Source organism: Aplidium turbinatum, chromosome 7 (assembly GCF_918807975.1).
Source record: "Aplidium turbinatum chromosome 7, kaAplTurb1.1, whole genome shotgun sequence".
Classification (NCBI taxonomy): Eukaryota; Metazoa; Chordata; class Ascidiacea; order Aplousobranchia; family Polyclinidae; genus Aplidium; species Aplidium turbinatum.
The window spans coordinates 17,694,151-17,720,352 of record NC_137478.1 but is presented as its reverse complement, the minus strand read 5'-3'; the positions used below and the strand labels follow the sequence as shown (position 1 = coordinate 17,720,352).

The 26,202-nt window shown below is 38.7% G+C and overlaps 1 protein-coding gene across 1 annotated transcript in view; it reads left to right on the top strand.

Annotated features, from left to right (window-relative positions):
- LOC145774883 (1-phosphatidylinositol 4,5-bisphosphate phosphodiesterase beta-1-like) overlaps positions 1-26,202 on the top strand; it is a 208,413-nt gene that overhangs the window by 32,864 nt on the left and 149,347 nt on the right. The window contains exons 3-6 of the mRNA XM_082586214.1: positions 1,701-1,769; positions 17,440-17,580; positions 17,753-17,832; positions 18,007-18,060. Coding sequence (XP_082442340.1) covers positions 1,701-1,769; positions 17,440-17,580; positions 17,753-17,832; positions 18,007-18,060 — 344 coding nt within the window. The remainder of the gene's footprint in view (positions 1-1,700; positions 1,770-17,439; positions 17,581-17,752; positions 17,833-18,006; positions 18,061-26,202) is intronic.

Sequence of the window (26,202 nt, the reverse complement as noted above, 5' to 3'; positions counted from 1 at the left end):
TCATTATTGAAAAGTTAAACATGCAGCAAAGTCAAACATCTATTCGTGCATTCTTAAAACCAGCTTCCAAAAGGCGTCGAGATGATAATGCTGAAGAAGCCACATCCAGCACCAATGAACGTAGAAATGACATTGATGAAGAAAGCAGTGCTTCAAGGATGGACAGTGGTGAAGTCAATGTCTGCAGATTGATTTACCTTCAGTTCCACGGGTCCATCGCACTTCTACTGAAGGAGAAACTGAGAATTTCTACGTGAATCTGTTCAAAAGATTTTTTGAAACCGCAGCAAGCTCTCTTCTTCGTTGTTATCAGTCACGTCTGCTGCAGGTTTGGAATGCATTGCGACGCCTTCTGGAAGATCCAGACGACCCATGCAGAAATGGAAGACGTAAGCTTGTTTTAAGGCGACTGGAATATGGCAGACGTTGTATGAGAGCGCCAGCTTTTGTTTGCTCGATGCAAAAAGCTTGACCGACCAATCTTAGTGCAAGAAGTTTGTGAACAAATGTGCGAAAATTCTGCTTAAGCCAGCGTGTCATCAAATTACATCTCAGCATTAAAAACTTACATTGTTTTACCAAGTTCTGCGTGCGAAGCGGAGCATTCTTTTTCAACTCTCTGCAGATTGAAAACATATCTGCGTTTCACACAAACGCAGCAGCGCTTGAAAGACTTGGAAATTTTGAACACCCATCGTGAACATGCTGAGGCACTTGATCTCGCCGAAGCAGTTAATGAGTTTGTTTCGCGAAGCCGAAGCCAGACGCGTCGCAAAAAGTTTGGATGGACTACATTTGTTTAGTTTAGCAGTGCTCATAAGACCGCAAGGCGCAAGAAAGAAAACATCAACAAACCTATTGAAGCTTAATTGCTGCACCGACGCTAAACGCAGTCTTTGTGAGAAAGACTGCCCATTGCGAATTTGCCCACCCAGAATTCCTCTCTTCTAAGAAAAAATCGACGCCTATGAATATGAATAAAACAAAAGCAATGACAACAAGAATAAAATGCCCAAATGAGATATTACAGTTGATGTATTGTATTACAGAATATATGTAAAAATCCCCTCCATGTCAAAATCCCTCTTGGTAAATGCATCTGTGTTAGGCCTAGCAGCTTAGCTTTTTTCCCAAAATACAAATAGGCTACTTTCAAACCATAAATGTTTTCAGCTAGGCGACGTAAGATTTTCCATGGGAGATTTTAACATGGGAGATTTTAAAAAACAACAGCTTAATTGTCTCATTTTGTGTGTTGTATTATTTAAATACCTTTTATACCATGTAAAAGTGTAATGCCAAGGTCCGTTGTAGGACATGCCCAGGAGTAGGCCTATTGTTTGTAAATTAGTACACCAATAACGTTCACCTACTTGTAATTATAGAAAAAGTCATATTTCGTAATTATGGATAATAGGGTCAAACTGCAGTATAAAAACAAGTAAGCAGTAGTGTATTTTCCTATTTGTTTAGTACACAATAACATTGACAGGATTGTTACACATTCAACACAAGCACACAAATGAGGACCTGAACAGTGAACACTGTTCATCACGATTTGCATACACTTGACAAGCAAAGAATTTCGATCTCTGCCTTTAATAAGAAACTTGTAAGTTTTGGTGACAACAAATGCAAACGGAATTGATTGAAAGAAGCAGCTTAGTGAATTCTGTCAATTTGTTATTTTTTTGTCAAAGGATACAGAATGCTTGGAAATATCAAATATTCGAGACACCCGTCATGGAAAGTATGCAAGAGAACCCAAGGTATAACTTGCAGTGACAGAATGCATCTTGTCTTTGTTAAACCAGGGGTCACCAAACTACGGCCCGCAAACTGATTTCATCCTGTTCGCCACATGCTGCGGAAATAACAGCTGCACTACAACTGTTAAGGAAAAAGTTACCAAACTTTTTGTAAAGGACTGACATTGCTGTTTATGATTAGGCCTCCGCAAATGGGGACAGCCTATTAGGTCAAATTTGGAAAGATGTAATGTTTTTTCAAGAGCACGATGCCCTGTAGTGTATCACGGCAAGGGATAATTTTTCCAGCAACCTTTCGATTTTCATCACAACTTTGCTATTCCACCGCTGATTTTGGTATTTATTGTGCTCAATTCAAGTCAATGGAGTTTCTAAATAATTGTATATTTTTTCGCAATTTGCATTCGGCCCGCAGCTGTTAATCTCGCAGCAATCCGGCCCTCAGAGAAAAAAGTTTTGTGACCCCTGTGTTAAACAATAAACAGACATCCTGCAGGCTGCATTACAGCCCACTGCTTATTTTAATTTTATCATTTGAATGTTGCCTTTGTTTCTCATTGTAGAAGACTTGCTGTTGGTGTCACACTGCAAGGGCTTGGTTGTGTTTATTTCAAAACATCCACACAACCCATGCCACTGTTATGTTTACAGGATCATCAATAATTAACGTTACAACTAAGGATGTGCCGATTAATCGGCATCGAAAAAAATTGCCGATTCTTTATCAAAGTTTCCTAATCAAAAGTAGCGTGAGCGCGTGGAAATACCGATGAAAGAACGGCTTCTTTGAACAACCGCATCAGCGTCAACGAGCATTCGGAGAGCGGTAGTCTAAATTATGACGATTGTTCGCCATTTTGTAAACTTTTGTTTTGTAGGCACCAGATCAAAATACTGGAACAGACTTACTCCAGTAACTGGAGAAAAGTTGATGTTATTGCATTTTAATTTACGTGCCTTTAATTTTGAATAGCCTATTAAAAAGCGGAAATGTTTTTTGTAATTATTGTTTAATCGTTGTAAAATTTGTAATCACTGAAAGTTGCTGAATGTTATACTGAGCAGAGAGAAGTATAGGCCTATTATGCTTAATGCGTTCAACAAACGATCATGTGATTGCGCAAACATAATCAAACCAGCTACCCGGTAATCTTTTTTCACGTGTTTGCTAAGCAGCAAGATTGGCTGCAATTCTGCGTTCGAAAACAATACTAATTTCTTCATAAGATGTTTTTCTTTTTTTGCCTATTGATGCACTTTGAATGCAAGGCTGGTGTGTTACTTTTTTAAAGGTTGTTGTATATTCAATACCGCTGCGTTCATTTTCTTTTACACTCTAGTCTTTTTCTCTTCTTGTTTCTGGCACCTGGTTGAATTCTGTGAGAAAAATACTGAAAACTGCACAAGATAATATTTTGCACACTGCATTAAGTTACGTTGATTTTGCACTCTGTGAGCGATGGCGATTCTTTTGTTCTAACTGATTTCCCTGACAAATAAAACGCGTGTACTTTGTAGTGCGCAAGAAGTGAAGAACTACCGGTACCATAAAAAATCATGCTGTCTAGAGCAGGCGACAAAGTGAACGCTTTTAGACATTTCAAAGGCAGCAACTTGTAACAAAATCGCAACCGCTTGTAGAGCGCCAACTAAAAGCAGCTTTAATCATTTAACCAAAGAATCGGAATCGGCAAATATTTAAGAATCGGCATCGGAATCGGCACATCCCTAGTTACAACTTCAAACAACTGTATTCAACAAATGGTAGACAATTTTTGAGTAATAAACATACAATATTATTGTCAAATAAATAAATATTTAGGAAATAAAGTTTTACTTAATGTGTCCACCATTTGTGTCGATAACAAGTCGGAGGCGCTTCGAAAAGGACCTGCAAGAGTCATAAATAACTCTTTGAATTATTTTGGTCCATTCTTTTATCAGATTAGCTTTCAGCGAGCTTCCAAACTTTGGTGGTGCTTAGTCGAAACCTTGCTCTCCAGGTAAGACCTGATGCTAAAATTTAGGGGGTTCAGGTCTGTGGATGAAGGAGGCCATTCTCCCTTGGAAATGAAGAACGGTGCATTAGCTGAAAGCCAGTTTTGCGTTCTCTTAGCTCCATGTAAAGGGCAAAATCTTGTTGGAATGACCAATTACGTTTTTTGAAGTGTTTTTTTGCCCAAAGCAACAATGAACTCTCAAGAATATCATTTAGGTAGTTTTCTTGGGTCTGCTACTATTCGGCGAGTCCGATTCGGCGAGTCCGATTCGGCTAATCCGATTCGGCGAGTTCCCTATTCGGCGAGAGCCTTTTTCGGCGAGTGCCCTATTCGGCGAGTTTTTGAAATTTTATTTTTGAAAGGGAATTATCGAGTAGCCTACCGTAGCCTAATTATAATTGCCGTTTTTACATGATTAAACGTTGAAATCCTGCAGAAAGGAATAAAAATAAAATGTTTGAACTATTAAATTAAAATTCGTTATGTCAGTTCAGTTGAGTTGTTTTTATTTCTGACCATCATATGAAAAACAATACACGTCAACATAGCAAAGGTAGAAGCGACAAAACGCGAACGTTAAAACGTGCTTGAATTCGTCATGTCAGTTTAGTTGTTTTTATTTTTGATCATGATATCAAAAACAATTCACGTCAACATAGCAAAGGTGTAGAAAAAGGTAGAAGCGACAAAACCCGAACGTTAAAACGTGCTTGTGACCGAAGTAAGTTATTGAGTTGAGAGAAATTTGGCACGGTCGCAACACCTTCAGAAAAATTTAAGAAATGAAGGGAAAATAAAAAAAAGATAATGTTACAAAAAAAAATCATGTTTAAAGTCTATTATATAAGTTAGTACTTTTGAATAGTTAAAATGATTAGTTTGGATCAACAAATGTGTGGCCTACAGCTTGGATTGAAAGTAAATTATCGGGTAACAGCCTAGTTATTCCGACCAGCAGAAATTACCGTATTCATAGGCGCCGACTTTTATTTTTGCATGGGGTGGCGGATAGCACAATATGGCAACCTAAACACTTTCAAACTGCATGTTTTTGTTTGATTTTTACTAAGCGTGTTTCGTAGATGCAATTGTCTTTTCACACCTGATTTGTAGCTCGATAATTTACAAAGCAACTTTAAAACAAAGCACAAGAGGTATGTCGTGAATTTTATTGTTGCGTTGCTGCTCTGACAATTAACATTTGGCAAAAGTATTTTTGCGAACAGCAGCTCTGTCAATCCAACTGTTAATCAACTGGTCAAGTTGTCATGGTAGATCGCAAGTAGGTTTTTATGCGCCTGAGTGCACTAAACGATCGCCTCGCAGGTGGTGGAAGGCAACGATAAGTATATTTTCACAATGCAGACCACGTTTGGAAGCATTAATGAAATTGTTTCATTGCTTTCAAATAGATCAAGCAGTTGCAAATCAGACAGAATGCTCTACCTTTGCATCTATCGTAATGTAGCCACGGGAATTCGCTCCCCACGATTTTTGATAGCTTCTCCCTTCAACAGCGATTACCCTGATCGTGCTAACGCCTTTTGGCAGAGGCACACTTTCGTTTCGTTCAGGCGTTTGATCACTTTCATGCTGGCTGAAATCCTGACTAGACGCAACAAAAAATGACTCAATGGAGGGCTGCAACTTTGAACGCTTTTTCGGTGGCATCTTTAAGCAGAATAAAACTGGAATGTCGGCGAAAACTTTTACTGGACGACTTTTCGTAATTTTTTTTATGATGTAACAAGCAACTCCTATGTCAGACCAATAAATTCCCGCCTCAGACTTTTACAGGACGACTTTTCGTAATTTTTTCTATGATGTAACAAGCAACTCCTATGTCAGACCAATAAATTCCCGCCTCACAGTTTGTCACGCATTGACACGTAATATTACTGCATGAAGTAGATAACAAAGTAGAAATTAAAGCATGAAGTAGATGACAGTACACTCCAATAATAATTGAAATCGGAAAATAATTCAAAATGCAAAATCTTGAGCAATTGAAAAAGGTTGCTTTTATTATTGGGAATTGGCAGGGGGTGTAGCTTTCCTCCAATAGAATCATGTAAACGTGTAAATTTGCAGAACGTTAAAACTGCTACTTTACTAGGTGCACTTTTTAAATAAAACTTAAAAAGTTTCGAAAATTGCACTTTTTTAATGAAATTTGAAATAGATATTCATTTAGGGGGTGAAGCTATCAATCATCGAGATAATTTTATTTCCAAGTATTTTATAGCTGGCATAATTTATAGCGATATTATGAGCAGTTTAAAAATTTTCAAAAAATATTTTTGAAGGACGCAATGGAAAGATCGTATTTTATTGATTAATAAATCCCATTGTAAACCTAACAAATTTAACAATGACTTATGACAAGTAACAAATAAAACGATCGCAACAACAAGGAAAAAACTCGTAGCCACGTGTTGCGTAATCTTCACGTAGCTTGCTTGATGTTACGCGAGTATCATGCTTGTGACAAAAACAATCATTTTCTTCGCAATACTATACTGCAGTAGTTCTCAAACTGTGCGTCGCGACGCCCTGGTGCGTCGTTTCAATTTTCCAAGGGCGTCGCAGAAGAGTTTCGTTTCGCAGCTGAATTCAATTTATCTTATAAAGATGAGGATAATCCTTTGATTAGCAGTTTCAGTTGTCATCAAAGTTGTTAACTTCATTGAAACACGCCCACTGAAGTCAAGAGTTTTCAAAAAACTTTGTGGAGAAATGAATGCAGCGCATCGGAGTTTGCTCTTTTAATTTTCATCCAAGTAGCTTTTGCTTAAAAAATTCTTTGAACGCTTCTACGAATTGGTGGATGAACTTCAGGCATTTTTGCAGCAAGAAAATAATCCACTTGCAGATTGTTTAGCTCAGAACAATTTCTTATTGAAACTGGTTTACTTTACTTGTGTGATATCTTCGCCAAACTGAACATTTCTATGCAGGGCCGAATAAAAATGACATTTCAGATAAAATTGCAGCATTCGTTAAAAAGCTGCTATTGTGGAAGATATAGCAAACCTGTCTGGAAGCTCTCGATACTTCACTTTCTCGTCCAATTTGCTTGAAAAGAAAAGTATGACGCTGCCTTCAAATTTGTGAAGCATAGGCCTATTTGGGCAACATTTGTTCAAGTTCGAGTCGAAATTTGCAAAATACTTCCCGAAAAATTTATTAAACTACGAATGGATTCGTGATTTTTTCGTCCAACCTACTCCACTGTCTTTTACTGCACAAGAAAAAGAAGCCTACATTGACCTTTCTTGTGACAATGCCCTGAGAAGGATGTTTAATTTAGGAAATCCAGCAAATTTCTGGATTTCGATGAATGGCGATTATCCAGCTTTGGTGAAGAAAGCACTACGAATTATTATCCCATATGTCACGTCATATTTATGTGAAGCAAGATTTTCTGCCTTGGCGGTGATAAAAAGCAAATTTCGATCACCAATAAACACTGAAAGAAAAATGCGGGTGGCAATTTCAAAAATTCTCCCAAGATTTAATGAACTTTGTAAAAACAAACAAGCCCACACGTCACATTAAATAATATGCATTGCTTTTTGTTGTTGTATCAACAAACAAAACTTAAATAATAAGTTTCCTCATTAACTTTTATTTGCGGGTGCGTCGCAAGTCCAGAAAACTTTTCCAGAGGCGTCGCAACAAAAAAAAGTTTGAGAACCTCTGCTATACTGTATTGGTTCACCTCTTGCTTTACGTTGACTTGAAGCGAAAACCAATGATCAAAAAAAGATTTAAACGTCCGTTTAAATTACATTTATTTGCAGCAAGTAATGTAACCTAAACGGGGTGGCTGCCACCCCGTAAGTCGGCGCCAGTGACCGTATTTACATTGTTTTAACGTCGCTAAACGTTGAAATCGTGTAGAAAAGAGAACTTTGCTGACTAGGATACGTTGAAACTGGGAAACATTCACAGAAGCCCTTCGATTTGTTCCAAGAACCCATTTAGCCTAACAGTTCATTTGTACATTGATTCAACGTCTGAATACATTATCTTAAAAATGCAACGTATCGAAGGGCTTCTGTGAATGTTTCTCAGTTTCAACGCAGGCCTTAAAACTCGTGTTTTTTTCCGGCAGCCATCGTGGCCTACCGAGAGCTCCTTCTCGGCGGCCAAATCTGCGTGCTTGGAGGCCAAAATACAATAACGATAGCACAAGTAAATAGCATTAAACTTGCAACAATGTTAAAATGATCACCTAGCGTTGTTGAAGTCTGGGCGACGTCCTGCAATAGAATCGTTGTACCACGCATTAGATGCTTTAATATCGGGATTGTAATCCGGTATTGCGGGACCATCTAACGACGCTAAATTGTTTTAACTGCTCGCAACTCAGTAAATTGTTTCAACTGCATACCGCCCTTCATAAAACCTGACCATTTATTCCGTTGTGATGTCACCATTGAGGGTGTGAAGTCACCAACCCACAGCGTTCTCAACTATGAAGACACGTGTTTTACCCACGGAGTCAACTAACCTAGTTCTCCTTTTTTACAACAATTCAATGTCCGACAACATTGAATCGATATAAAAACGACAATATTGCCAGCCGATGTAAATTAGCACTTCGGATTAACACTTCGTTAAAATAAACATCGGGAATTGCAAACAAGACTTACAGCGCTGGTGATCGCAGCTGGATATATTCAATACAACAGTAGTGACTATGACGCGCTGACCTAATTCTGCGTCACTCTTTGATACTACATATTTTCGACATTTAATCCACGATCATTCTATTGCGAAATTAAATAATTGGCTAGAAGAAACCGGCGGCCAAACTTGGCCGACGGAGGAGGTAGCACAGGCGGTCATTCAAGCACTACTTAGCGGCCATGGCCGCGATGGCCGCCGGCTGCTTTAAGGCTTGCAACGTATCCTAGTCATCAAACTTCTCTTTTCTACACGATTTCAACGTTCAGCGACGTTAAAACGATAGGCCACACATTTGGTTAGCCTTTTCATTCTGTTACTACAATGTAAAAATGAACTGTTAGGCTAACTGGGTTCTTGGAACAAATTTTTGCTGGTAGGGATAACTAGGCTACAGTACCCGATAGTTTACTTTCAATCCAAGCTGTAGGCCACACATTTGTTGATCCAAACTAATCATTTTAACTATTCAAAAGTACTAATTTATAGATATAATATATAAACATGATTTTTTTTGTAACATTTTATTTTTTTTATTTTCCCTTCACATCTTAAATTTTTCTGAAGGTGTTGCGACCGTGCCAAATTTCTTTCAACTCAATAACTTACTTCGGTCACAAGCACGTTTTAACGTTCGCGTTTTGTCGCTTCTACCTTAAAAACAACTGAACGGGCATGACGAATTCAAGCACGTTTTAGCGTTCGCGTTTTGTCGCTTCTACCTTTGCTATGTTGACGTGTATTGTTTTTGATATGATGGTCAGAAATAAAAACAACTGAACTGACATGACGAATTTTAATAGTTCAAACATTTTATTTTTATTCCTTTCTGCACGTTCAGCGACGTTAAAACGATGTGAAAACAGTTAGGCTCCGGTACTCGATAATTCCCTTTCAAAAATAAAATTTCAAAAACTCGCCGAATAGGGCACTCGCCGAAAAAGGCTCTCGCCGAATAGGGAACTCGCCGAATCGGACTAGCCGAATCGGATTAGCCGAATCGGACTCGCCGAAACGGGCCATTCCGAGTTTTCTTGGTTCAATTTCACTCCTTGGTCCACAAAAATCAGTGAACTCCTTCCTGATTCGTTGACTGTAGCCCACACCATCACTGATGCCGCCCCTTGTCTCTGAGTGACTAACCGGGACAAGAACTCCCAGAACCAATAAGCATTCCAGAAATCATCTTCCTACCGGAAAGCCTGCGGCACTTCAATAGCCTGCAGCTCCCCGTCATCGACTTCCCTTGGAGATGTCAACTTCGACGCCAGGCCAAAATGTTTCAATCGGCGGTGTTGGATTGTAGAAGATGCAACATTCATGGGCATTGTTTAATTGATTTCTATCTTTTTCTTTTTTTCTACTCATATACCACTAGCATTTGCTTCCTTTGTTATGTGGTGGCTACATAAGGGGCAAACTTGATGTCCATTAGTTTGTAGCCGCCATTGCAAATTTGATATCCTACGGAAAATAGAGCTTGGTAATTTGCCTCCATTTTTTTTAACAGTCATAATAATTAAAGAATGCCACAAGTGCGTTTCTGTAGTCTTTTAGCTGAGGAAAACTTAAACTTGAAATAGCTTAACAAATTAAGCCTAAGCAATGTAGCGACACAGTCAAAACATGAACTAACAAAAAAGGATGTTGTGAACAACCAGGGCTGCGATTTTTTTTTGTCGAACGACCAAAAATTCTGCGTTTGTTTGTCAAATAGTAATATGACGTCACAAGAGTCTGTTAAGCGTTTGGTCGTGAATTACCGCACAAGTTGTGTACATCAGAGTCAATTAGTTAAGTTTTTAATCGCACGCTGCTTGAGTGATTGCAAAGGAGTATCAAAGGCTAAGTTGTGTACCTACCGGACATGCATATTTGTTTTGCTCCAGGAAGAGAACTGTTGTAAACGCGAAACTGAGGATTGCGGAAGAAAAAAGCCCTTAGGCTATAGCGCTAGCGTAACCTACTGCGTGATGGAGATTTTTTTCCTTTGGCACCTCTTTAGTCTCACAGTCTCGCTATGTACGCAAATGGTTCTGCGTGATACGAAGGCTTTTATTACGTCTGACAATAGAAGGGCTTTTGTTAATCGTAAATAATCTGTGTTTATCGTAAAATAACAATTGGCACCGATAATAGTTTAAAAAATCTTGTTATGATAACTTGCATTGATAACTTATCATTTTAGTAAGATAGCAGAATTATTTTTAACCCCTTGATTGATTGAAAGGCTTTGCTTTGCAAGTGTTTAATCATTTTTATTATCATATTGTAGGCTAGCCTGTCTATTGCACATATTTTTAAGTATTTTTAAGTATTTTAAGTAGGTTTTTAAGTAGGTTTTTAATTTTTAAGTATTTTTAAGTAGGTGTGATATGTTGCTTTATACTAAATCATAATGTGCATATCGAGATTGAGGTACGTCTCAGACTGTCATCTCACTACACTAAGATCTTTCCTTACGTTTGAGCACACATTACTTTGCTTTTTTGCTCAACTGATGCATAGCCTACAACCAGACTTTTTGCAAAGAAAGTTTAACTGTGTAATATAATTATGTTACCGACGTACCATACCAAAACAATAAAAGTTCAGATAACACAAAATTGCAGTTTATTTTGCATTGAGAAGTTTGTACATAAATACAACCTTGACAGCTTTTGCAGTGCCCAATCGATTTCGATCTTCTGATTGAACCAGACCAAAAGTGGAAAAAACTCGCTCAAAAACTATGTTTAGTGAACAACACTGTTTGTGAACTGCCAAGTAAACTAAGTTGCCTTTCAGAACATGCATAGCCTATAGCCTTAAGTATTTAAATATAACTTTTGTATTACAGAGAAGCAGAGAAACGTTTGTTGATGTATTTATTTTTATTTTAGCAAATAAAAAATCATTTGATTTTTTTAATTGATTTTTTTGATTTTTATTGCTTGATTTAAATCATGATTTAAATCAATGATTTAAATCATTTGATTTAAATCAACCAACCCTGCCATTAAGCAAGCATAACTCTAACTAAACAGCAAACGAATCAAATTATCAAACAACGGTTATTTCAACTGCATATTATACAACGACTAGTTTGTTGATTGTTCAAAGACAATAAAACATTGTGACGTACAATGGACCAGGTTGCAGGGAAACTCCACAACGTGACCGACGGATATTCACAAAATAGCTTTAAACATCAAACTTTGACTTGGATGTTGACCCCCTCAACTAACTCCGATTGACAAAATATTTCACATCCTGTGTTTTTTCATTATTTGGAACAAAATTACCAAGGGCCGATCAAAAATTCCAACATTGGGGCAACTGATGCACTCTAACCCTGGTAGTGTCATGAGAATAAGGCAATCGCTGTGAGCGTTCATATTTCCTTCTCTAGATATCCCTGACCCTCGCGCAAACACAGTTAGAAGCGAAATATGTAAGACGGAAACTTTTGCCATCCGTTTTGGCGGAGGATTCTTTTGTTTTTTGGTCATAATAAGATACTGACTAACTGAAGACTATCCTATCTGTAGTCGGGCAGGGTTATGCTGTTCTTACAACTTGCCTATTACCTTGCCCTGTTGTCCAGTGTCCACGCCCAGTGACTTCCTACTGTTTTTCTGGAAGCGAACTCATATATATATGCTGTATTTTAATACTGTATTACTGCTTTTCTCATCTGTATTTCTGATTCTGAACATCTGATCTGAAACTCAGCTATTTTCTAGATGTAAAAAAACTTGTGTAATAAGTATCTCACAGAGTCAATTGTTAATTGATAATACAAACTGGCATAGACGATTAGACGTTGACAACTAAAAGTAGCCTACTTCGGTTATTTTATCTATAAAAGAAACCCGTTGTGTCGAAATGTTTGATGCCAGGCGTTGGAACCTCAACCAAAGCATTTTCCGCATTGTTTAAAATGGTGGGGTGGACGTTTTGGGAATTTCTCGCTTGAAGCCTCGCTTTTAGGCCTTGCCTTGATTTGAAGTAGGCTACCTGTCGCAAGGAAATTTAAGCAAATCGGCACTCTTATGATTGCATCACGTGATGCTCTCTCCCCCGATTGTTCGACTTGACATCCTCTCTTATTTTTTTTTTATAAAGCACTACGTTTACGAATAGTGACGGCGCGTGTCGAGCGGCATTGCTGCCAAAAAAGGCAAAAATTGCTGCCCTGTGAACAACATAACCACAACAAAACAGAAAAAAATCCTTTCATGGCTATTAAAGTCAGTAGCAATGGCTTATTCAGTTGGAAATGTGATGCTGTTTGTTGCAAGATAACATCTCAGCATTTGGTGACAATTTTTATGATGCTAGCAGCAGTAGCCTACGTCATTTATTATAAGTGTTCGTTTGTCAGTTTTGTTCTTGTACTTTGTTCTAGTACTAGTTAGCTAACTATTTCGTCTGTATCAGCTTGGAGTCTGCTACTATTCGGCTAGTCCAATTCGGCTATTTCCCTATTCGGCTACAGTCCGATTCGGCTAGTTTCTTATTCGGCTACAGTTTTCAATTGTATTTTGTATTTTATTCCACAATCATAGGCGCCAACTTTTCAAAAAACTTTAGGGGGCGAGAAAGGTGATGACGTCATAACCATAATGCTATTTTACTCAATTAAAGTAGTCTTTGATTAAGCTTGGTGTCTTGTTTATATTGACATCTAGGTCGCAAACCGAATTTATTAGAACCGCTGCTTGAAACGATTAGTTTTACGCATGCAGTACACCTAGTCGTAAAAATTTTGATATTGTTAGCTCATAATTGGAACAGTTGGAAAACAAGATGATTCATTTCTTTTTCGTGTGAGTGAAAAACAACGATTAAGACAGTGAAGTGATTGAAATAAAACGCAAAAAATCATGATTTCAAGCAGCTAGGAAACCCGCTATCGGTTTTATTTACCTCGTATCGCTCGTTTTGCTAATTACTTACCTTCAAAGCGTTAACAACAGCGAAGTGTTTTCTCTTCTGTTTTTTATCGAAAGTCTTTACAGTCTTTTATCGAATACCGAATATACTCGAGTATAAGTCGAGATGTTCGCAAGTGAAATTCACCTAAAAAAGACAGGTTCAACCTGCACACGGGATAAGCTATTGTCTCCAGCTTGGCAGTTTTCAAAATGAATGCATTTTTACTGCCGCAAAATCATTGTTGGCGTAGATTACGGAGTTTGAAACGGCGTCGAAAAGTAAAAGTTTTGAATACGTTTATTTCCAGTGATTCTAACTTAAATTTCAAATTTAATAATTTCTCGTCGATTCTAAACTTTATGCACTTGTTGAGCAATATGCAAAGCTCACGAAACAAAACAGAAAGAGCTGTTTTAATAAATCGATTTTTTATTTTTGCGTGTAGGATATAATCATTCTTACTGCGTAACATTCCATGATCGTTGAAGTCGATGTCAAACCTAAGCGGTCGCATAAAACAATGATGTTAGGTTAGCTAGGTGATAATAGCGGCAAGAGACTTCGTTATTGCAGGCAATATCTGCGACCAAGACCATTAAACACCTTTTCTTTCATTGGTTTTCAATTTAATTCTCACACATTGCGAACAAAACAATGCGTTCTGTTGAATCATAATTGATCTCACAGCGGGAAGACCTTGTTGAAAATAGCGCGTCTTATTTAGCTGGTTTTCTTAATATTGCAGTGAATAGTTATGTGACTATTCCAGCAGCGTAAGTTACTCTATCATCTACTTTGAAATTTCCATGCCGTATTAGAAAGCCATGTGATCAACAGCTGTTTTGCGGGCAAGAGCAGGCTATTTTTCACTTTCGGCACTCTTTAAGTCCGTTTAAAAATGATCTAAATCTCTTTTGCAAAGTGTTTTATCTTTGAAACACACTCTTGTAATAACCATTTTTGTTGCTCCTGGTTAGTGGTTAGGTCTAAACCCCACTCATCTAAAGCTTTGATAATTTCAACGATAAAAGAAACAATATTGTGGAATAAAATACAACATTTTCTAAATAAACAGAAGGCGTCGTTGGATTTGGAGTTTTGTAATAGTTGAGGATTCTAATATATTCTAAGTTTGCATACAGACGGTGACGTAGGATACATGTCGATTTTATGTGAGCAAACATTTCAATTTAATAGTTCAAATATTTTGCGCTGAATTTCATTTCAATTTATTTTTCTTTGTCGGAATGTGAAAGAAACGATATTGTGGATTAAAATACAATTCAAAACTGCAGCCGAATAGGAATTTAGCTGAATCGGACTGTAGCTGAATAGGGAAATACCCGAATTGGACTAGCCGAAACAGACCATTCTGATCAGCTAGGTACATCACGTTTGTACAACAGAGACATCGCTAAGCTATTGTGCAATGTGCATCCTAGGCAAGGTTTAATTTTTTCGTCCCCACTAGCTCAACATGTTGCTGTATGAAGTGAACGTAACAGTTATGAACTTTTTCGGTTTCTGTAACTCAAATTGTTGTTGGTTAATTTATTATTTGATAGTTTACTAAATAGCAGTCCAAAATTAAATGTTAATGTAAATTTACACAATGCTGTACACCAATACAGCTTAGACAACGCCAAAATGTCACTTTTCAAGTTTTTTTGGCCAATTTAACCATGATGACCACAAAAGAATTGCCTGGCTCGATGTATATCGTAGCCTCTAGCGTTGACGTGGATGGTCAAGTGAGTGCTTTTTAGCCAAGGCCGGGATAATTTTAAGTACCCAGAAACTTGTTAAAAAGCCCGAGATATTGTTATTAATGTCCTTGTTTTTGTACTTTAACCTTATAAAAACAAACACCTAACCTTTCATTGGAAAATTTTTAGAGGCCTTAGTTTTTTCAGAAAAAGTCTCCAGGATTATGCTTGGTACCGAGACTGACCTGTTTTCTCAGTGACCCTCATCATAGCTAATTTTTGTCCTGTAAGCTTCTGTGGTCGTGGATTCTCCCTTTTGTCACCCCAGATTTACGATGTTCCTGGACTGCATTGGAAGGATGCTAGCGAGCAACCAGTCTTTCGTTTCATTGTCCAAGACATACAAGCCTTCCACAGTGTCAGGTGGCTGAAATATGGCACAACCATTGATGTTGTTTACAGTCTGTTTCTCAACACCAATGCACCATATTCACAAAAAGATGAAGAGGCCATTCACCATTGTGTTTTTGTGAACTTAAATTCAAAGTAATTAGTACTTTTAAAACTTCAATATTCTTAAACTGGGCAGAAAATCTTATTACATAAAGGCCATTATATAAAAAGTGACATATTACATGCCTATGTTGGGACCAATTAAGATTTTTTCTAGAGTTTTCCTTGGCAAAATTTCCCGATTTTACCGATTTTGGAAACCGAATGAAATCGGATGTTGTCCAGGCTTTGGAAGGTTACTATATATAAAATTGTTCCTATAGGATCCCTCTAAGTATTTTTATAAAAAAATTCCACTCAGTATTTCAGTATAGGTCAACCTTACCAGCCATTGAACTTTAGGAAAAAACTATGGATCTGGTTTACAGTTAAAAAGTACTTGTGTAATGAAATTGTGATTTGGAAATTTGCAAAGCAGCTGTGGGAAAATTTATTTTCTGATATTTATCAACACTGTCTTTTCGATTTATTGTAGAGTGGTTTAAGGACTTTAGAATGACATGTGCAGGAATTTTTAGCTGTTGTTAACATGTTGGCTGCTCCTTTGTTTAAAGAAGTTTTTAATGTTTGAGCAATGTAATCGAGATATTCTTTTGCCACTCAAGATAGTTATTTTTTTCTGTCGTTGAGTTAATTGCTACGTAGGAGAATTCACAATCGCTGATTTCTTCAAAGTCATCCTTGTGCACTCTACTTAAAATGTTTTCTCTTTTTGATGTATTCAATAGAAATCAACATTTTACTCCTTTCACGTGTGTTATAGATATTAAACCACGGTGCAAGACATTTCTTACCACTTTTTGTTTGTCAATATAATTTTAAGTTTCACCAGTGTATGCACAATTGCACAGAAAGGCCTCGAAATTCGTTTTTGTTGATGGCGGACTAACGTGTCCGGTCTGAGCAGCTATTTCGGCGGACAAATTAAGTCTCACGGCGGACACACCAGTTTTAGCTTCGATCGTCAATCGTGATGCTTAATCACTTTGTCTTGATAATTCTTCACCATTTGAGAATCATAGCTACGATTTAGAAGGTTTTTTATTATTTCAGCAAAGTCACTCTGAAAGGCTGTTCACTCTAAAAAGTGAGCTTGAAGAGTCAAAGTGCCATGTAGCAGTTGTAGCTGCTTAATACGCCGCATAACTGATTAACTTTCGTCGAACGAAGTTGTGTGGCTTCTTGCGTCACAATGCTCTGGGCACGAGTCGGAAAACTTCTGCACTAACGCTACTATTTTCTGCTGTGCAAATTTTCACTAGGAGTTTTCTTTCGATTTATTTTTGCGTGTCATGTTCCGAGCGGAAGTGAATTTTTTCTGGGCTTTTTCTTTCTAACTGTATGCCAAAACTTAACAAATTTTGTAACCAACCTTGCCTTATCAATATTACTCGGAGATCAAAGCCAGGCCAGACATTGTGACGTAAGACTTGAACTAAGTTGCGCGTGATTAGTGTAGAAGTACCTGTACTCCCATTAATTCTTAGCGAGCCGAAGAATTCACCTTTGTTACGCTGATTCAATGTCAGCAATCGTTGAAGCAACGTAAAAATCGTAAGTTTTCCTGCTTAAATGGACGCTAAGGGATACAGTATTCACATTTTCAAGATGCGCGCTAGAATCCGCGGGAAGTTATATTCTCGCAACAATTGTTCACGCTATGCAATGACGATTTGTATCGCTAGGTTAAAATGTGTTATCATCGGCGGACAAACATGACCGATGTAGATGGTACTTCTCGTGGACATCACATGCTGTGACGGCAGACATGTCCGCTGTGAATTTCGAGGCCTGCACATATGTGTTTTGCTTCATTATCATGAAATCATGTTGCTTTAGGATCCCAACATAGGTAAGATAGTGAGCTCATCGGTGCCTCTTGTCCAACGCTGCTTCACTATCGTCTCTGGAGTAAACCTGGTGGACCTCACCTTTCTCAATTTTGTTGCAGTTGAAAGCAATCCACAGCGTGTTGTAAAAGTAACTTTTATTATAATAATTGTTTGACTATTTTGTATCAGTTGCTACATGGCGTTTGATCATTTAATCACATTTGTAGTTCCGTGTTATTTGGGCTAGCTGTGTGTTCAAACTAAGTTAATTTTGACTCCTAGTAAGATGTGTCAACTGCAAATGAATTATTTTTTTGCAGGAATGGGCTGATTTTTTATTGAAACTAGCTTATCATCCTACAACAAGACATATATCTGTACAAACATCCATTGAAAAGGCGTAAGTTCGTACTCACCTCACATCACTTGGAAATTTATTTTAGTATTATTTTGTTTGTGCATTTGATAAGGGTAAAGTGTAATTTGTTGAGTTAAGTTGGTTGTGTTGCTTGCAATGCTGTTATTGCTAGGATGGAACAGTAGTAATTTTCAAAAGATGGCGCCATACTTTTAGGTTCACTAAGCTCAGAATTGAAACCAATCAGTTTGGAGAGATCCCGGTGAAGAAGTAAGTTTCGCTTATTAATTTTTTGTGGAACTTTGTATGCCTGCTTTGTAAATCTTAGCCTCAGTCAATTGTACTTGACTTTGATAAAGCTAAATTAAGAAAACCTATAAGAATTTTGATTGCTACTGAAGGCAACCTTTCATTCTACACCATATTGTTGAACTTGGTTTCCTGTTGTGGAGTAATTTAGGTTGTCTTAATCGTTTAACATCTGTGATTGCACGTCTAAACGTTTTATTTGGCTGTTAAAACAACGAAGCTGTATTTAATACACGGAAACTAGCTATGATTTGTAAATCAGGAAACTGCTCAGTGTTAGTCCTAAAGTGGAAATCGCCCTGCGATTTATTTTTTTTATTGAGTAGTGATGTATGTAACTTTGAGAATTACGCTTCTTTCTTCACAAAAACGACAATCTTTTGAGCACTATAGGATATTCTTTAGTTGTTTCATAACACGGAATGGTCCGTTTCGGAGAATCCGATTCGGAGAGTCCTATTCGGAGAAATCCCGATTCGGAGACAGCCTTTTTCGGAGAAAGTCTTTTTTGGAGATATTTTGAAAATCCAACAACACTTTGTGTTTATTTAGAGAATCTTGTATTTTATTCCACAATATCGTTTTTTTTACATTCCGACAAAGAAAAATAAATTGAATTGAAATTTAGCAAAAAATAAAAAGCGAATTAAATTTTTTTTGAGCTATTAAATTAAAATGTTTGCTCACATAAAATTGACATATATCCTGCTTCGCCGTCTGTATGCAAACTTAGAATATATTCGAATCCTCAACTATTAGAAAATTCCAATCCCTAGTTTAACAAGTCAATACAAAAACGCCGGAGATATTCAATTGATGTCAAAGAACAAAACAAACAAAAAATAACAGTTCATGCGTCCATTTGTAAATTATGGCTGATAGCACAATAGCACATAGGAAGTCCCACATGGACTGAGGTGGAACATTGCTATGTCCATCGAAGCGAACAACAAGTTTCTTGATGCGGACGTCAGCATCTCTATAATTTTTCAACTTTCGTGGCGGACTATGGCCGGCTATCACCGTATCGTATGCTATTATCAGGTAGGCTATAAAAACACCTTAATCTTAATGTTAAGCAACAGAAAGCAAGATTGTTAAAACTAACTTTTAAATTGGGTGATCATTCATTTTTCTATTGTAAGCTTAATTTTTTTCTATATGCATATTTCGCTGTGATTTTACAATTCTCCGAAAAAGGCTTTTACCGATAAAGGCTACCTCCGAATAAGGTTGTCTCCGAATGGGGATTTCTCCGAATCGGATTCCCCAATAGTAGCAGACCCTCATAACATGCCATTTTATTTTCGATTGGGGTAAGATATTTTCCTAATGGGATTAGTAAATATCATAATAATAAATGTTTTATTTTGCGCCAATTGCGATAACACGCAGTACACTGCAGTCACAGATACGATATGACAGACAATATGAAGCAGTGAAGGGACATATTAGTCTTTGAGTCAGCTGCTCTCCTTGTTTTGGCATGCCATTAATTGTTTTTGCCGAGACACAGCCGTGTGCTATGGAGCGGTGTTGAACCCACGTCCTTTCGAACGTCGCACAGACGTTCTCACCACTCAGTTACTCGGCTCGGCCGAGTTTCTGTGAATAGAGTGGCATGTTTCTTGGAGAAAACAGATGACTCTTTTCACACTGATTTACAAAACATCGAATACAGCATTTGAAGGCTTGGCGTGGTTTTTCCTTCAAACCTCTTTAAATCTCATGTTGCATTTTGTGAAGTTAAAGGTTACCAGTTTGCATGCGTTATAACTAGGCATGGGCAAAATAGAATACCGAATATAGAATAACCGGTTGTGAGGCCTAACCGGTTTCAAAATGCACATGAATTCGGATAATTGAAACCGCTTTAACGATCGATTGCGTACCGCTCCGTCTGGTCGCAACAAATTTGCTGCAGCAAAAGTAGAAATTTTGTTTATTGATTTAGTGCAATCCGGCATAGGAAAAACGTACGAGTTTCGTTGTTCGCATTAAAGAGATCTTTCTTGTCAAGCGCAATATTTTTGTGTAACTGCCACATCTGCTTCTTCAGAGAGATGTTTTTCAAGTGCAGGTTTCACTGCCACTAGTGTTGGGCGATATTGAAAAAAACAGAACGATACGATATTTGAAAAAATACTTGATATTTCGATACTTTTCGATATTTTTGTTCTAATTAAGAAAAGAGTTACTCAGTCTTTGAAATTAGCCACACGAGCGCTTGTAAGGTTAGGGTTAGACTTTCCTGCCAGTCGTTATGGCACAGCTATAGATTCTTTCCTTAGTCAACACTCTGATGGAGCTCTGTAAAAAAGGCGTGTGGATGGGTATCAAAGCACGAAAGCTGCAAAACGTGGACGCTTCATTACGAACGGCGAAGACAGCCGAGCGATGAGCTTCTTGATGTGTCTGATTCCAGTAATGACGCGACAACCTCATCCTCCGATACAGCATATGATGAATTCCGATTCTGAAAGCTAGTTCTTTATCAAATAGACTTTGTGTTGCTTGCAGTATCCCAATTGTGCCGAAACTATGTTAGTGCATACGTAAATCGAGGCAATCTTCTCGCAGGGACCTTTTAATTTGTTACCGGTACCTGGTAGAGCAATTAACGTTATTTTATGATAATTCAACGTCGCTAGATGTCGAATTAATGTAAAACAAACATAAATTTCTTTTTGGGCATTGTTGTTACGCAATATAATCCGCCGGGAAAATTAAATTGATTTGTGCTGACTCGAACGTTGAATCAACCCAAAATTACTTACTTTTCCCCCGGTGAGTTATTCAACGTGAATTACCGTAACAGCGTGCGTATCGCATTGATCGTTTTATCGCTACTTTTGACATTATTACATCACAACAAATCAAACAGTGTGATCGTGATGGACTACTCTAGTATATTTTTCGTTTTACATGTTTTAGTACAATTTTTTTCGTAATAAACGTTCAAAGCAATCGCCGAGGCAATTTCAACTTTTGCCGTTTGGCCTCGGCAACGTTTTTGTAAGGGTTTGCAGTTACGAGTTAGGGCTGTGATAGTTAAAACATCGAACGAAATTGAAATAAATATAAATATTGAAAAGATATCGTATCGAAAATTTTAATTCGATATATCGCTCAACATTAACTGTCACCAAGATGAGATCCCGTTTGACAGGTGAACATTTAAAAAGCCTAAATTTGTTACACTGCAATAAGCAATTTTGTGATGTTCATTGTTTTTGTAAAATCATTAAAATGTGTTGGTGTTACAAACGGTCAATTATTCTAGAATAGATGTCTGTATTCTATATTCGGTTTCAGTATTCTAGAATAGCTAATTATTCTATTTTTCCCATCCCTAGTTATAACGTTATTATGCTAAGGAATGTAACTCTTATAGCGCAATTGAAGTACTCATGTTTTTATGTTATATACATCCATTGCCACTGGAGATGATCGTCTCCCAATGAACTGCGGTGACATTGGGTTCCGGTAGCAAGACCCGTGTCTGAGCTGGCCTATCTAGTATTTCCCGCAGCCCACCCCACATGGGGAAGCCCCTAGAAAAGGTGGGGTAAACATCGAACACCGCAAATCTCATCTGGCCGGCTTGCCGCGGCTGGCAGATTACCCAAATAGCGGTCGACCTACACATATTATACCTATAAATACTAAGCTACCCTTCTTATTGGGTGCTTGAAACGTCCGTACACTACAAGACAAAAGCAACACTGACCGACCAGAACGTCACACAGCTTTGGTATGTAAAGATTTTGCATGCTTCAACATCGATGTGGCAGCTCTCAGCGAGACCAGATTTGCTGGAGAGTGCAGGATAAGAGAAAATGGATCTGGCTATACCATCTTTTGGAAAGGAAAGAGCACTGACGAGCCGCGCATTCATGGTGTAGGATTTGCTATCCGTTCCCAGCTTGTAAACCAACACAATCGTGTCCCAAGTATAATCAATGAACGAATGATGACGATAAGAATTCCACTCACCAAGAAACGCTACCTCACCCTGATCTCAGTCTATGCTCCAACACTCACATCTGAAGGGGAAGACAAGATCTTCTTTTATAACCAGCTCACACATGCTATCCAAAAAGTTCCTTATCTAGACAAACTTGTTGTGCTAGGTGACTTCAATGCCAGATTTGGCAGGAACCATCACATGTGGAAGGGTGTCATAGGCCATCATGGTATTGGAAAATGCAATGCAAATGGAGAACTTCTGCTGGGTCTTTGTGCTGAACAAAATCTAATCGTAACAAACACTCTTTTCCAATTACCTCACTGTCGTAAGACTACATGGAGACACCCTCGCTCCAAGAAATGGCACACCCTTGACTATGTACTCTCAAGAACAAAAGACCGAGAAGATGTGAAAATCACACGCTCTATGCCAGGAGCAGATGATTGCTGGACAGATCATCGCCTTTTGATGTGCCGCCTGAACATTGAGATCCGTAAACCAACTAGACACATCTCGGCAAGCATTCCCCATCGTCGTTTTGACTGTAGTAAGCTGCATGATCCCAACACCTTGCAATCCTTCTAAGAAGCTATTAATAAAAACCTGCATGATCTAAGTCTTCCAGATAACGCCACAGTTGAAGACCAATGGACTACACTCCGAGGCGCAATGTCCGCTGCAGCTGAAGCAACAATTGGTTACAAACACAAGAAAAAGCAGGACTGGTTTGATGAAAACGACGAAGAAATCACCAACCTTATTGAAAGTAAACGATGTGCACGACTCACTTTTGAAAATAATCCTTCTCCAAGCAACAAACTAAAACATCGACAAGCTGCCACAGCATGCCAAAAAGGAATTCGTAAGGCCCAAAACAAGTGGTGGCAACAAAAAGCTGAAGATCTGCAAAAATATGCCGACCAACGAGATATGCGCAGCTTTTACGCTGCGACGAAAGAAATCTTTGGACCGACTAAGTCATCGGTGGGAGGTCTAAAAGACGCAGCTGGCTCAAACATTATCACTGACACCGAAGGAATCATTGATCGTTGGAAGTCGCATTTTGAAACACTGTTAAATAACCACTCATCCCCTCACGGTGACCTTCTTCGCAATACTCCACAATATCCCACCCGCGATTGGATGTCCACTCCACCTACACTGAATGAACTCAATAAGGCTATCAAATACATGAAGAAAAACAAAGCTCCGGGACCAGACAACATTCCACTAGAGTTTCTTCTTTACGGAGGACCCCAGGTAAAGGACCGCCTTATGCAGCTTATTCTTATGATATGGGAAACAAAAACACTCCCAAGCGACTTTAGAGATGCGAATATAGTTACAGTGTTTAAGAAAGGAGATAGAGAAGATTGTAACAATTACCTTGGTATCTCACTCCTCAGCATCACTAGCAAGATCTTTGCTCGCATTCTCCTTGATCGTCTTATCACGCTAGCTGAGGACGTACTCCCAGAGTCCCAATGTGGCTTTAGACCAGTGTTTCCCAAACTTTTTTTTAATAGCGCCCCCCTGGACAACGAACAGAGTATCAAACGCCCCCTTCGACAAAAAAAGTAAAATCAAAGTTTTTTCCATTCATCACAGTCCAACTCCAATGAGACCGATGAGGTTGGTGCAATGCCATCAGCCTCTTGAGATCGGGTTTCAATTAGGATGGGAACAATCTTAAGTCTCCCCATCTAACTATATCAAGACGGTTTCTTTTGTTATCCAGAAGCGTTGTCACGGCACTGAAAGCACGTTCCACCAAGCATGAGCTGGGAAAGGCAATGATAAAAACTTTGACCCGATTCCACACGTGAGGGTATTTCTCTTTGATTTAGTTCTGTAGCCAGAACGATTGATACGAGATATTGAACTTCGTTTTGAGTGCAAAATCGCTTTACAATGTTATCAGTTCTTTCTCAAAAATTCCATGTTCGGAAATATCACAGAAGAGGTCGATTATCCAGTCATGGATTTCTAACTGGAATACATCCTGGAATCGAACTCCCATGCCTTTGTGTACTTCTTGAAGATGATTGCTGTACGTCTACATCAACAACAGATATGCCTTTGTCACTGGTATCAAGTTGATGCAAGCTTGAGAATTGGAAAAATTCTCGTCTAGCTAAATTTCGCTGATACAACACGAGCTTATTTCGCTACCCTGATAGGATAATTTCAGTTCATTAAATTTGGAAAATATGTCTGACAAGTAGGCAATATCATTTCTCACAACCAGGACGTCATTTGCAAGGCCAGGGTCACAACTATTTAGAAATTCCACGATAGTTTCAAACAGGGAATAAAATCGTGCAAGGCAATTTCTCTTGGAAAGCGATCGTACTTCGGTGTGGAGTAGTAAGCGCTCAAAAGCTTCATCATTCTCATTGCACAATCGTTTGGATGAGCGTGTATTCAGAGCGTGCGCTTTAATTTTATTCACTGCTTTGATGACAGTCTTCATAGACAAATTAAGACGAATGCTAGATCAAAATATTGTCGGATTGTAAAATCGGATTTGCGTAATCGCAGTGCTTCAAATTGTCATGCGTTACGTTACGATCTCAACTAACTTGTGAGGCACTGCGGAACGAAGTTGCCAACATAATTGCCACAATATCTGCGACAGAGCTCTTATAGTCACCGTCTTCTTTTGCACTTCTTTGAAGCGAAACATGACAAAAATGCTTTGCAATCCTCTTCTTGTAACTACCCCGATTTACTCTCAGCGCCCCCCAAACGCCCACTTTGTAACCAGCGCCCCCTTCATGAGCGCAAACGCCCCCAGGGGGGCGCTGGCGCCCACTTTGGGAACCACTGCTTTAGACCTTCTCGCGGCACTATAGATATGATCTTTTGTGCTCGACAACTCCAAGAAAAGTGTCAAGAACAACAACAACCTCTTTCATTTATCTTTTGGGACCTGAAAAAGGCATTTGATAAAGTTCCTTGACCTGCTATGTGGTCTGTTCTTGCTCGATTTGGATGCCCTGACGACTTTATTACTCTGATCCGTGCTCTCCATGATGGCATGCTTGGCAGAGTCTATTACCAAAACACCCTCTCCGACCCATTTTCCGTTACAGGTGGACTCAAACAAGGATGCGTTCTTGCACCTTCATGTCTTTCACTGTATGGGGCTGCAATGCTTAATGAGGTCCCACAAATCTCTCCTGGTATCAACATGCGCTGTCGCATGGACGGAGGGCTCTTCAGTCTTGCTCGCTTCCGTACTAAGTCGAAAACCCCTGCTCATACAATTCATGAGTTACAGTTTGCCGATGACAATGCCATACCTGTTTGGACTCCTGATGATCTCCAAACGATAGCCACCATCTACAACAACTCTTATGAGCATTTTGGAATGGAAGTTAACACTGATAAAACTAGGATACTCAACCAAACGCCACCTGACCACACCTCCCCAGAGATCAATATCAACGAAAGACCTTTAGGTAAAGTAGACTACTTCTCTTACCTTGGTAGCATACTTTCAACAGCACCAACATGTGCAAAGGATATTGAACAACGTATAAAAGCAGCTCACTGTGCCTATGGAAGACTTAACCATCATGTTTTCCACAACCATGCCATATCAATCCATACAAAAACTATGGTCTTCCGGGCAGTCGTTCTATCTACTCTTCTCTATGCTTGTGAAACCTGGACATTATACCGCCGTGACATCAAACCTCTTGAAAATTTCAAGCAGAGGAAACTGAGGCAAATGCTAGGTTGGGAAGATTGTCTTACCAACGATGCAATCCTTGATTGCGCTAGGCTGCCCAGTTTGGAAGCCACCATATTGCAACACTGCCTTTGCTGGACAGGGCATGTCATACGAATGGACCCAACGAGGCTTCCACGAATAATGCTTTATGGTGAACTAGAGACAGGGAAGAGACCCTCCGGAAGACCAAAAATGAGATACAAAGATCAGCTGAAAGTCTCCCTCAATCATGTAAAAATTGATTTGGATTCATGGGAACTACTTGCTAGTGACAGACCACTTTGGAGAAAAAGAATTAGGGAAGGCACGGAACAGGATACAAAAAGCCCAAGAAAAACGAAACACTAGAAAAGAAAAGTTAAAATTACCACGTCCCCCACCCTCCATACAATGT